Source organism: Hyalella azteca, unplaced genomic scaffold, assembly GCF_000764305.2.
Source record: "Hyalella azteca isolate HAZT.00-mixed unplaced genomic scaffold, Hazt_2.0.2 contig3321, whole genome shotgun sequence".
In the NCBI taxonomy this organism is placed as follows: Eukaryota; Metazoa; Arthropoda; class Malacostraca; order Amphipoda; family Hyalellidae; genus Hyalella; species Hyalella azteca.
The window spans coordinates 19837-31906 of NW_025933573.1; the positions used below are offsets into that span (position 1 = coordinate 19837).

Below are 12070 nucleotides of genomic sequence, written 5' to 3' on the forward strand. Positions count from 1 at the left end.
TGCATTAATCATTTCACGAGGTCAAAACGAATAAAAAAAATTAAAAATCAAAATAAACAAACCATAGCAGTAACATAGCATTTTGGCAACACCAATAAGAACTAGCATCAATTTGTTGCCACATGTTCATGACATAAATTCATAGAAAAAATGAACAATAAAAGCAAGAACTATGAGTATTGAGAGACCAGCATCTTCCTGAGGCTTGTGGATAAAAGAAAAGGCTCTGTCCAAAAATTTTGTATTTACTACCTCATGATTTTGCAGCATCACTCATTTGTAGGTAAACAACTTATTTTGAACAGATATATATTCATTGAAAAGGTTTATAATTATAGGTGCATATTCAGTGTGACTAGTCCACAGATAAAAAATTCAATTTTCCTGACATTATCTAAGGTCCACATCTGTTTCTTGTTAAATTACCAAGTATTTTGGCTTACATAGATAAGAACTTGACACGCTTTAATAAAATTTACATGAGGGCTTCAATTTAATAGATCATGTGCTAAAAAATGCATACAAAGAAAATAATGGAAGTGTATAGTGTAATAATGGAAGTGTATACAAATAAGCAAAAGTAAATAGTAAAAAAGAAAAAACAAAGTGACAATGAATGCCAAAGTGGAACAAACTTCTTGAACACGGGTGTAGTTCATTTAGTTCAAAATAAAATATTAGGACCTTGACCTTTCCAATTACCAAAGGGAAAACCCTAACTTCTGATGAATTTTTCCAATAGTATTTTGAGCTCTAATTTGAGCTTTCTTTGCTCCCCATTCTAAGATTTGTAGCAAACCTTCTGGTTCTTTCAATAGTAAATCCGCTTTTTCCTTAATGGGAGCCATGTGCTCTGCCACAGCATTTCCAACAATGTTTTTATATTCATCAATGGACTCATTTGCATACTTCTTGTTCAGTGATTCTAAATCAATTCCAGACACAACACTGTGGATGGACATCAAGTTGGCAACTGCAGCCTGACTATCCTCAGGGGTACATGCAATATTTCCATAGTATTCTGCTGTGTAAGCAGAATTTACTTTGTGCCTGATAAGATCAGGAGAATCTAAGATTTCAATTCTGCTATTAGGATTCACATCTGACTTTGACATTTTTTTGTTAGGCTGACACAGGCTTTTAACTCTGGCAAGAGAATCATCCAAGATGATGGCTTGGGGTAGTCTTAAGATGTCCTTCCCATACTTGGCATTGAACTGCCTTGCAATCTGCCTGGCCAGTTGAATGTGTTGCTTCTGGTCATCCCCTACTGGCACATGTGTTGTTTCATACAAGAGAATATCAGCAGCTTGAAGTACTGGGTATGAAAAAAGGCCTAAAGATGGCACGTGCTTCAAAGTCTTCAACTTATCTTTGTAGTGAGCCTGGCGAGCCAATAAAGCAGTGTGAGCAACAGACCTGAGTAGCACGTTGAGCTCACTATGCTCAGGAACATGACTTTGCTGGAATAATATGGATTTTTCTGGATCAATCCCACATGCAATTAAAGAAGCTGCCATAGTAAGAGTATTATGAAGGAGATCACATCTTTTTTGTGACACAGTGATTGCATGTTGATCAACAATGCTCAAGACTACATCATGACCAGCATTTTGTAAGCTAACCCACTGCTTCACAGCTCCAAAATAATTGCCCAAATGTAATACACCAGTGGGCTGAATACCGGAAAAAATATGCTTACAATTCTTGTATTTTAGTGGACTATTTCCAGGAAGCACCTTGAAAGATAGATTAAAATTACTTGGAATTGGTGTCACACTATTGTTTTTTCTGTCAGAGAAGCCAATTGTTTCATAGACATCATTGAGAGTCTCCTGAGCAACAGTGTTAGCCTCTGACATCCCACTCTTCAGAACCGAGCAAAGATTGTTTTCATCAGCAAGGTATGTCTCTGCCCTGTCTCGAATAGGACTTAAAAACAAGTTTAAAGAATCAGCAACAATAAATTTATATTGAGCAGATTCCAATGCTCTGTTCTCCATTTCAATTGTATCCCAACCTTTACCACTAACCAAATTGTGTAAAACCATTAAATTAGAAACACCAGGACGATTGATATAATCAAAGTAAACAGCTGAGGTACAGTCAGTTACTGCTTTCTTTAATTTAGCTGTTACAGTCTCTGCATCATCAAGCAAGTTAATTCTGCTCAGAGCATCACTGTTTGACCTAGACATTTTCTCCACTGGTTGCCTTAGGCTCCGAATACATGAGGAGTAGCCTTCATCAACACAAGCTTCAGGTAGAGTAAAGCATTCACCATGTTTTTCATTGAAATTTTGGCCTATGTTTTGAATCATTTGTACCATGTTGAGAGTATCACTGCCAATAGGCATTATATTAGCCCGGTAGAGTAAGGCATTTGCACATGACAGCACTGGTGAAACATATTGGCCTAAAGTTATGTCTTTGCATCTTGATAATTTCAATGCATGGCAAGGCAATTTCCTTGGTTCTTTTTCATTCACAAGGCATTGTAGAATCCAGTCCAGCTGAGAATGTGCTGGAATTTTGCTCTGTTGAAATATCACACTTTTACTGGGGTCTATTCCAACAGCTAAAACAGTAGCCACAGTCAACATAATTGACTTTTTCAAGTTCATTTCATTTTCAAAGTTTTCCAAAGCATGGATATCAGTAATGCAAAGAAACACTTTAGTGCCTTCATCTTGCAGTTGAACACACTTTTGAAGAGCTCCAAAATAGTTTCCAACATGCAACATTCCAGGCTTGATAGGGAAGAATGCAACCGTCTTCTTGCTAGATGAGTAGTTGGAGTTGAACTTGATATGTGACATAAATGGAGGACTAGAACAATTTATGCCAATAGCAAATTGTAGAGAATGAAAACCACCACCTTGAAATTTTAGGCTAGAATGATTCAACATAAATCTGCTTTTACTAATTAAAAAAGCCTTCATTGTGACAGGCAACCTGAAAAGATATTAGAAGTCAAAATGAATGTCAGAACAAAATCAACTCATAGAAACATGAATAATAGATCAAAGAATCAAACCCTGAAATAAGGAAAAGAATACAAATAACTTCTAATATAAGAAATAATACAAGAATACCAATTTATCTAATAATAATTTTTAAGCCAATCCTAGTAATTCTAAGCAGACTTTTAAATAAAAGCAACTATGGTTGGTTCAGCCCTGCATATTAAATGCATGCAAGCATTACTCCTGCTAATTTTGTACACCTTAGACCCGCTGACTAGCAAGTTTTTGAGGTACTCCCATATTCAATTATATAAATGCTTTCATAAAATTATCATATGTGCATACACTACTTCAATATTGTCTTCAGATAATTCAATTACTAACTGGCACACTTCTAATATGGATGAATACTTTTATGCATGTTAGAATATTGGAAATAAAATTCCTCAAATAAGCAGTACAAATTCCAAAATCTTAAATTGGATTGCAAAATTTAGATAATGTTCTATTGCTAATACGCAAAATTGTTCAGGTGAATGTGTAAGTTATACTCCCAATGTCTTTCTACTTATATTTATCTGTATAAAATCTAAAGCCCTAATATACCATATCTTAATAAAAACATTACATATATAAAATTCTATCTAACTTCTAAAACAAGGAGTTCTCAATGTAACAATTTGTGAGATTTCTTTCTAAAATAACGGGGCTACTCAGGACACTTGGAATAAAACTTCATTTTAAAATATTTGAAGCATGCAGAGTGTACTCATCCATTACTAACAGTACTCTGAAGTCATTATGTAGTTTGATAAAAGTGAGCAGTAGATATGGCAGCGATCTTGACCAGTTGAAGGCTAACAAGTAACTAGAGCACCGGCATGGCGCACTTACTGGCGAACGTTGCCGAACTCGACCATTCGAGTTATGAACGAGACAAGGCGCGGTTAAACCGACTGTAGTCAGAATGAGTGCCTACGGAACGGGACCTTATTTGAAGAATTATTGGTTGAAATTCATAAAGTAACAACATTTGGCGAATTTTTCCAAAAGTCGTAACAAAAGTAACAACATAAGATCTAATAAGCAAAAAGTAACACTTTGGTTACGAACGTAACACCTCTGGCTAGAGGCGGGAAAATGATGCGCTGTGAAAAAAAAGCCACGCTAATCAAAACTGGCACTGCGTAGATTAAGGGTAGGTCGCAAATTTTTTTTCAGCGTTAATTAAAACCGCGGTATTCAAAACCGTGCTAATCAAGGGATTGCTGTATTCCAATTAGTTTTGCTACTAAAACAATTTTACGGCATGTCGGAGGACTGTCCCAAGTTACCCCGCCCGTCCCGAGCAGCCCCGGTTGATGGTATGTATCATGCTGGTTTATATAATATTTTAGTACTATTAAGTAAAATCTAAAGGCATTATCTGTACATGTAGTGGTAGTGCTGTAGCAGTAAAACCTCTTATCACTACTTAAATATGTAGCAGGTGCTACTGCTACTGAAAATGTAGTGTGCTCCTGCCCACCTCTGCCTGCATCTTGCTACCGTAAAATGGGGTAACTTTGACCACTTTTTTTTTCAAAATGATGCCATTTTTTTACTGGATAAGTTAAACTTAAATTGAAACATGCAAAATACAGGTCTATACTCTAGCTTTACTCACCATAAATTGCTGGCTCCTGCCTCTCATAGCTATGATTACCGATGATGCACTAATTTTTCGATAAGTGAAATTTTTTTCACTGAGCGAGGTGAATGTAATCAATATTCTTTGTTTTTAATCGATTTTTCCTTAACTGGAGCCTTTGCTAACTTCTACTGTAAATGCATTTTCGGGGTGTCCCGAGTAGCCCCGCCGTGCGGAAATGGCCACCATATTTTTGGGATTGAGGTATGCAAATTCTGCAAATAAAGCTTTCATGCTGACACTTGTCTGCCACTTTTTTCCAAGCCAATTTTTTTAATACGGCAAATATTTTTACTACAGACCTTAGCAGAAGTAACTTTTCAAAATATTGTTTTTACTATTTTTTCAGGTATTTTTCAAAGCTAGTAAATGTGGTATTTTCAAACTTCCTTTATACTATATAGATAGGAAAAATCTTGACTTTATGCCACTATATTTAGTTTTGCAATATTTCAATTAGTTTTGCTACTAAAACAATTTTACGGTATGTCAGAGGACTGTCCCAAGTTACCCCGCCCGTCCCGAGTAGCCCCGATTGATGGTATGTATCTTATATATTTTAATACTATTAAGTAAAATCTAAAGGCATTATCTGTACATGTAGTGGTAGTGCTGTAGCAGTAAAACCTCTTATCACTACTTAAATATGTAGCGGGTGCTACTGCTACTGAAAATGTAGCGTGCTCCTGCCCACCTCTGCCTGCATCTTGCTACTTCATTCTCCAGTGAATCTGAATCTAAAGAAGACTGTGGATCAAGAAGAATCAATATGCTAGAAATCAGTTTTGAAAACAAATTTGAAGAAGAAAATGAATCAATCATGATTGAAATCAACAGACTGGACGGTGAGAACCTGGCTCTCAAATCTCAACTTGGACCCTGGCCTCTCAACTTGGACCCAGGCCTCTCAATCTGGACCGTGGCCTCTCAATCTGGACCCTTGTCTCTCAATCTTGACCCTGGCCTCTTAATCTCGACCCTGGTCTCTCAATCTTGACCCTGGTCTCTCAATCTTGACCCTGGTCTCTCAATCTTGACCTTGGCCTCTCAATCACAATCCTGGCCTCTCAACATGGACTTTGGCCTCTCAGACTGGACCCTGGTTTTTCAACCTGGACCCTGCCCCCTGGCCTCTCTGCCTGCACATTAGCTTCACAACCTTGGCCCTGGTGTTTCAACCTCCCAACATGGCTGCCGGTACTGATATTATAATGCATTGTCAACATTGCTTTGACATTTCAATAAGGCTGCACATAGTACCTATCAAAGCAGAGAGATTTTTTTAGACTCTCCCTCAAGTTCACTTTAAAGTCTTATAAGTAGTACCTAAGTAGACCAGTAAAGTATCCGGAATAGAAGCATAATCATAAATAAGAAATTGGTTTAAATCTTTATTAAATAAGGATTTTAAAAATCGACTGATTCTAAGAAATCCGTATCTTATCACTATGATGAGGAACACCTGAAATCTGCTGAAATTCCTATACCAACACCAGGGCAAAACCCTAATAGGCAATTTTTGCCTTTCATTTAATTTTTGGAAGAGCTGGTTGATGCTGCTTGGACAACCCTCCATTGTTACTGGTCCTGGACAGGCATGGAATATATCTACTTGGCAAGTGACAACTGGATTTTTTGAACCGTGGTTTTAAGGGTTTGCCAGCCGTGATTCCATTTCTTTGAGTTGTGAATTCCATATCTTGGCCATAAAAAGCCATTTATGGGCCACAAACTTATTATTTAAAGTCCCATTCATGTGTAACCCCACATCTCCAATTTTACCCTAAAAACAGTCACTAACATTCGTCTTCACTTAAGCGGCAACTGAAAAAGTGATACTGCAGTCTGACCAGCAACCACAACCACGCAATCATCAAGGAAATATTTTGAATAGAATTGTTGTTGATGTTATTACATTCTGCAAGTTATTTTGGAAGGAGGCAGGAGCATTGAAGTATATACTGTCAACCTGGGGCTACTCGGGATGGTTTTGAGCGTTTTTTGTTAATAACTTCTTACCATGAAACATTTCATAAACAAATTTAGGCTCATTTTATAGCTCTTTGCAAGGGCTATCGAATGGCATCTTCAAAAAAATTCCATATGCTATTCGTAAGGTGCCAGAAGCAAAAAAAAGAGTCCCGAGTAGCCCCGTTGAACAGGGCTACTCGGGACACTTGGAATAAAACTTCATTTTAAAATATTTGAAGCATGCAGAGTGTACTCATCCATTACTAACAGTACTCTGAAGCTCTCCTCCTTCATTGCAGATGATGTAGAGGTAGAATAAATGACATTTTCTGTGATTTTTACTTGTTTTTCCTTTATTGATATATTACCATAAACATTAATTACCGTCAACTGGGGTGACTTTGGCCACATTTTTTATTTTGTTTTGCAAAAAAATGGGTCATAAACGCCAGGGTCATAAACCCCAGGGTTGTAAACAAGGTCATAAACGCCGGAGGGACTTTGGCTATCGTTTATGACCCCGCTTTTGTTTGCAAAACAATCAAAAACGCAGCTGAAGTCACTGGGTGGCCAAAGTCACCACAGTTGACAGTACCCTATTATTGATGGGATATTACTGTATTATTGATGCAACATTACCATATCCATGAACATGCCATTGAGCATTTACAACAACCTTGTCCACTGCAAGCTTCATATCAGCAGCTTTATAGCATTTTTTCTGTATCTGTAAGCTTACAGGACGGCTTGTAATTTCACACCATTTTGATTGGGTTGAGTGAATTTACTATAAAAANTACACATCTAGATGTGTATAAGAGACAGGTCCCGAGTTACCCCGCCCATCCCGAGTAGCCCCAGGCGACGGTATACTGCTGATTGTGAAAGTTATAAAATTTTATGCAATGACATGTTTGCAAAGAAGTGCACACTGCAATGTTTTCAAATAAAAACAAAAAATTATGATATTAGAGCCACAAAATTTCATACCTACTGGAGTTATATGATATTAGAGCTGCAATATTTCAGAAAAAATAGGACTTTTCCAGCCCTGGTCCTGGTACTCCTGGACAAAGTCCTGATTCCTGAATAACAACAAACCTCATGAAGCGAAAGAAGTCACTAGGCTATCAATTGAAGAATATTTCAAGACATATATTGATGACAATGGTCTTGATTCTTGAACAATAAGTAGGTATGTGCACAAAGTAGGCACAAATGCAAACAATGCTGGCAAAATGGCGGACAGCTACTTTCCGCATTGGCACACGTAAGGTATTTAATTTTTAAAGTTCCACCCAAATGTTTGCTTATTTTGATTGACTTGTGTTTGGAAATGAAGTTACAAACTAAAAAAACTTGAACTATGATGACACCATTTTTTTTCAAGAAATGTCTACCTGCTTAGTTGGGGTGTGCAAGGGGTAACATTTGTGCTAGAAGTAAACATTGATATCGTATTTTGAAATTAATGAAAGATAATTTGAAATCAAGATCATAGTTTTTAGAGCATGCTCTCAAAATTNGGTATGTTTTTCACGATCTTTTTTTTAGTAAATTCACTTAACCCAATTAAAATGGTGTGAAATTACAAGCCGTCCACGTCCTGTAAGCTTACAGATACAGAAAAAATGCTATAAGGCTGCTGATATGAAGCTTGCAGTGGACAAGGTTGTTGTAAATGCTCAATGGCATGTTCATGGATACGGTAATATCGCATCAATAATACGGTAATATTGCATCAATAATACGGTAATCAATGTATATGGTAATAGCATATCAATAAAGGAAAAACAAGTAAAAATCACAGAAAATGTCATTTATTCTACCTCTACATCATCTACAATGAAAGAGGAGGACAGTATAATGTTAGTAATGGATGAGTACACTCTGCATGCTTCAAATATTTTAAAATGAAGTTTTATTCCAAGTGTCCTGAGTAGCCCCATTCGACGGGGCTACTCGGGACACACTTTTTTTGCTTCTGGCACCTTACAAATAGCGTATGGAATTTTTTTAAGATGCCATTCGATAGCCCTCGCAAAGAGCTATAAAATGAGCCTAAACTTGTTTATGAAATGTTTCATGGTAAGAAGTTATTAACAAGAAACGCTCAAAACCGTCCCGAGTAGCCCCGGTTGATGGTAGTAAATTTTATTTGCATATTCTATTTAATTTCACATTTTTAAGTTCAATTATGGTGCCAAGGCCATGAAACTGAAATTTATTGCATCCAATTCTGCCTTTAAGTTAAGTTATAGCATTCATATCTAGCAGTTGCACCCATTTCCCCCACCCACCTGCAGTCAAAGTCTCAACCAAAATGTTTTATTCTAGTTAGAATAGATAGCCTACAACAAGAGCTTTCTAATGGTACTAAAAACTTTGAAATTGGCTCATAGGAAACCTACAAATGTATAGTTTTTTCAAAAAAATGTGACAGAAGTTGGTCCATTTTTCACTTTTTGGAGTGAAATTGAAAAAAAGGAAAAAATTCATATCTTTTTCATTTTTCGACCCACTCCACTTATACTTATATATTTTTTTAGATTTTTTTCTCTTTTCAGTGGTGTAATTTTCATTACGATCAAAGGAAATTTTTTTTTGTGCACATACCTACAATAAGGCTCAATGATGTTGGAAAACACAAAATTTCTTTGCATAATTTAATTTCAAATAAGGCATTTTGCTAAAATACAGGAGTTTATTGCTAATTTCTTGGACTTCTTATTGATTTAATGTGGAATCAATAGATATCAATAGAATTGTTCTATAAATGATTGATTAATCAAACTACATCAAATATTGGGCATTAAAATTACAAATAGTGCTTCATGTCATGTATCTTATGAATGATGATGCTGGTATCCATGATACTTTGCTGGTCTACTTACTACTTATAGGACTTAAAATTGAACTTGAAGGAGACTTAGGAGAGTCTAAAAAACTCTCTGCTTTGCCACTATCCCGGCAATTCCCGGGCACTATGCTTAGTTACAAGACCATAACATAAAAAACAATCAAATGATACACTTGGTCTTTTGAGCGCAAAATATGTATGACATTATATAATATATAGCAATACTCTGCCGTGCATAGAGGCAAAGCAGAGAGTTTTTTAGACTCTTCCTCAAGTTCATTTTTATGTACAGCAATCCCTTGATTAGCACGGTTTTGAATACCGTGGTTTTGATTAACACGGAAAAAAAATTTGCGACCTACCCNGGCCTGGATAGGCAAGTGAATTGCTATCGCACAATTATGCAGGAGAGAAAGAAATCTACTGTGCAATTGAAATTGGATTTGTTTTTCAGTAAAAAATAAATGTTAATTCATTCGCATTTCCTTTATTTCCCCTATTATTTAGAAAAAAATATGATGAATTTTAGTGGAAAATAAAATTATTATGTAACTTTGCTATTTTTGAGAATTCATTATAATTATTCCCATATATCCTTAAGTTTGATTAGTGCGGTTTTGCTTAACACAGTAAAACTTGGGGATTTATTAACCGCATTAATCAAGGGATTGCTGTACTAGCTATAGCCTATAAGTAGATCAGTAAAGTATCTTGGATACCAGAATTATCATACATAAGAAATCTGTTAAAATCTTGAGTAAATGAGGAAATTAAAAATGAACTGATTCTAAAAAATCTCTGGTTTGCCAGTAAAAATTGCCACTATCAAGTTGTAAGTCAAAGTGGCCAGAAATGTCACCTTGCTAAGTTAGTAGTTTATAGATAATTGTGAAAAATTTAGAATTGTAGGTATATGACAAAAAAATTATTTATTTTCTTGATATACATTATATTATAGCTACAATTGCAAATTTTCCCCACTCATCTACCATATACAACTAGACTTAGTTAGTAATCGTAACCATGAGAAATTATTAGAAATCAAAAATTTTATGTGATTTAAAAATATGGTTGTTAACCTTAAACTCAGTTTAACTTAGAATTAATTAAAGGGTTAATAACAGGAGTCAGGGAACAACTGGATTACTGAGGCAGTGGGGAGTGGAGAATGGAGATAGCTATTCCACAATCCACTCCCTGCCTGTTTATGTTTGTTTTGGTCAATGTCAAATTCAATTAAACAGAAAATAAATTTGATCCACGCTGAGATTTAAATGATTAAAAGTTTTTATAAATTTAACATCTCTTTATACAAATCTAGATATGAATTTTCGTCACTTTCCCAGGTTTTTGAAAGATTTTGTCAACACAGCCTTGCCACCGTCGTTGTTGTTGTTGTTTCCAGTTTGTAGGTGAGGAAATAGTCGCGCAGTGACCTCTTGTTACACCTGGACTCAGCAGGTTTAATTTTGTTTCAATGACATCTGGAGGCTTCATCAATTGGTCCTGCAGTCTTGTTTGCTGCCCAAGCCGTGAGCCCGTGACGATGCTCATGCACTACAAGGAAGCCAGGCGATTTGTCTGTGTTAAATAGGCGACTGTAGCTTTTATTATGGCGCGTTGAACATTTCTTTGAAAGTTGCCTCCACCAAGAAGTACTTGAACAGATGGGTGCAAAATACCCAAGGCCTGAACACTGGAGATCAGTGACTGACGCTCCTGACTAAACTGTCAGCATGAAAGGAGAAAATGCTCTATGGTATCCTCCACCTACGTAGGTAGATGAGTAAACATGACATGAAGGTATTTCACTATTTGTAATTTTAATGCCCAACGTTCGATGTAGTTTGATTAATCGATCATTTATAGAACAATTCTATTGATATCTATTGATTCCAGATTAAATAACAATAAATGGATTAGGTAGGTAATTTAAGAATTGTAATTCCAAAGGAAATGAAAATTCCCCTATTATTTCGAAAACGTTTCATGAATGAATACGCGTGTGAAAACTAAACTTTTCTCGTTAATGCAGTCTTTGTAATGAAAAAATAGTTAATATTAAATATTTAGGTATATGAGTGAGATCCTCGTAAGATTTGTAAGGAAATTTTTTTTTGTTTTTAATACAAAAGATAGAATGTTTTTTATATAAAAGATATACCCACATTTGAGATGTATGTGAGATGAGAACTTTCGTTGTATGTGTGTATATCATTTTGCTCCCTCAAATGATCTCACAAAATATGATATTAATATTTATTTCAAGATTAGATCATTGTCTTCAATTATTGTTATTGAATTAATACATCTTAGTAGTCTAATTAAATTTTTCGAACGATATGATTTGGTGGGGTCCGTTAAATTTGTGCTCATATAAACAGTAACTTATGCGTCCCTATTCAACCATGCTTCTGTGTAATGATCATGGTATTGTAGTCGAGGTTTATAAGTAAGCGGAGCGGTGTTAAAACATTAGGCAGTAATTTCTCATAGACCCACATCAACTATTATGACAGCGCCAGTTCAATATCGCCATCATTTTTGTCGTAAAAAAACATCCTCGTTTCTGATTTTACTCGC

General features: G+C 35.8%; 1 protein-coding gene across 1 annotated transcript; it reads right to left on the reverse strand.

Annotated features, from left to right (window-relative positions):
- Positions 1-229: 229 nt before the first annotated feature.
- LOC108682308 lies at positions 230-3038 on the reverse strand. The gene has a single exon (XM_018171446.2). It carries the CDS (start codon positions 2940-2942, stop codon positions 699-701), a length of 2244 nt encoding a protein of 747 aa, XP_018026935.1. The 5' UTR covers positions 2943-3038; the 3' UTR covers positions 230-698.
- Between the last annotated feature and the right edge of the window lie 9032 nt (positions 3039-12070).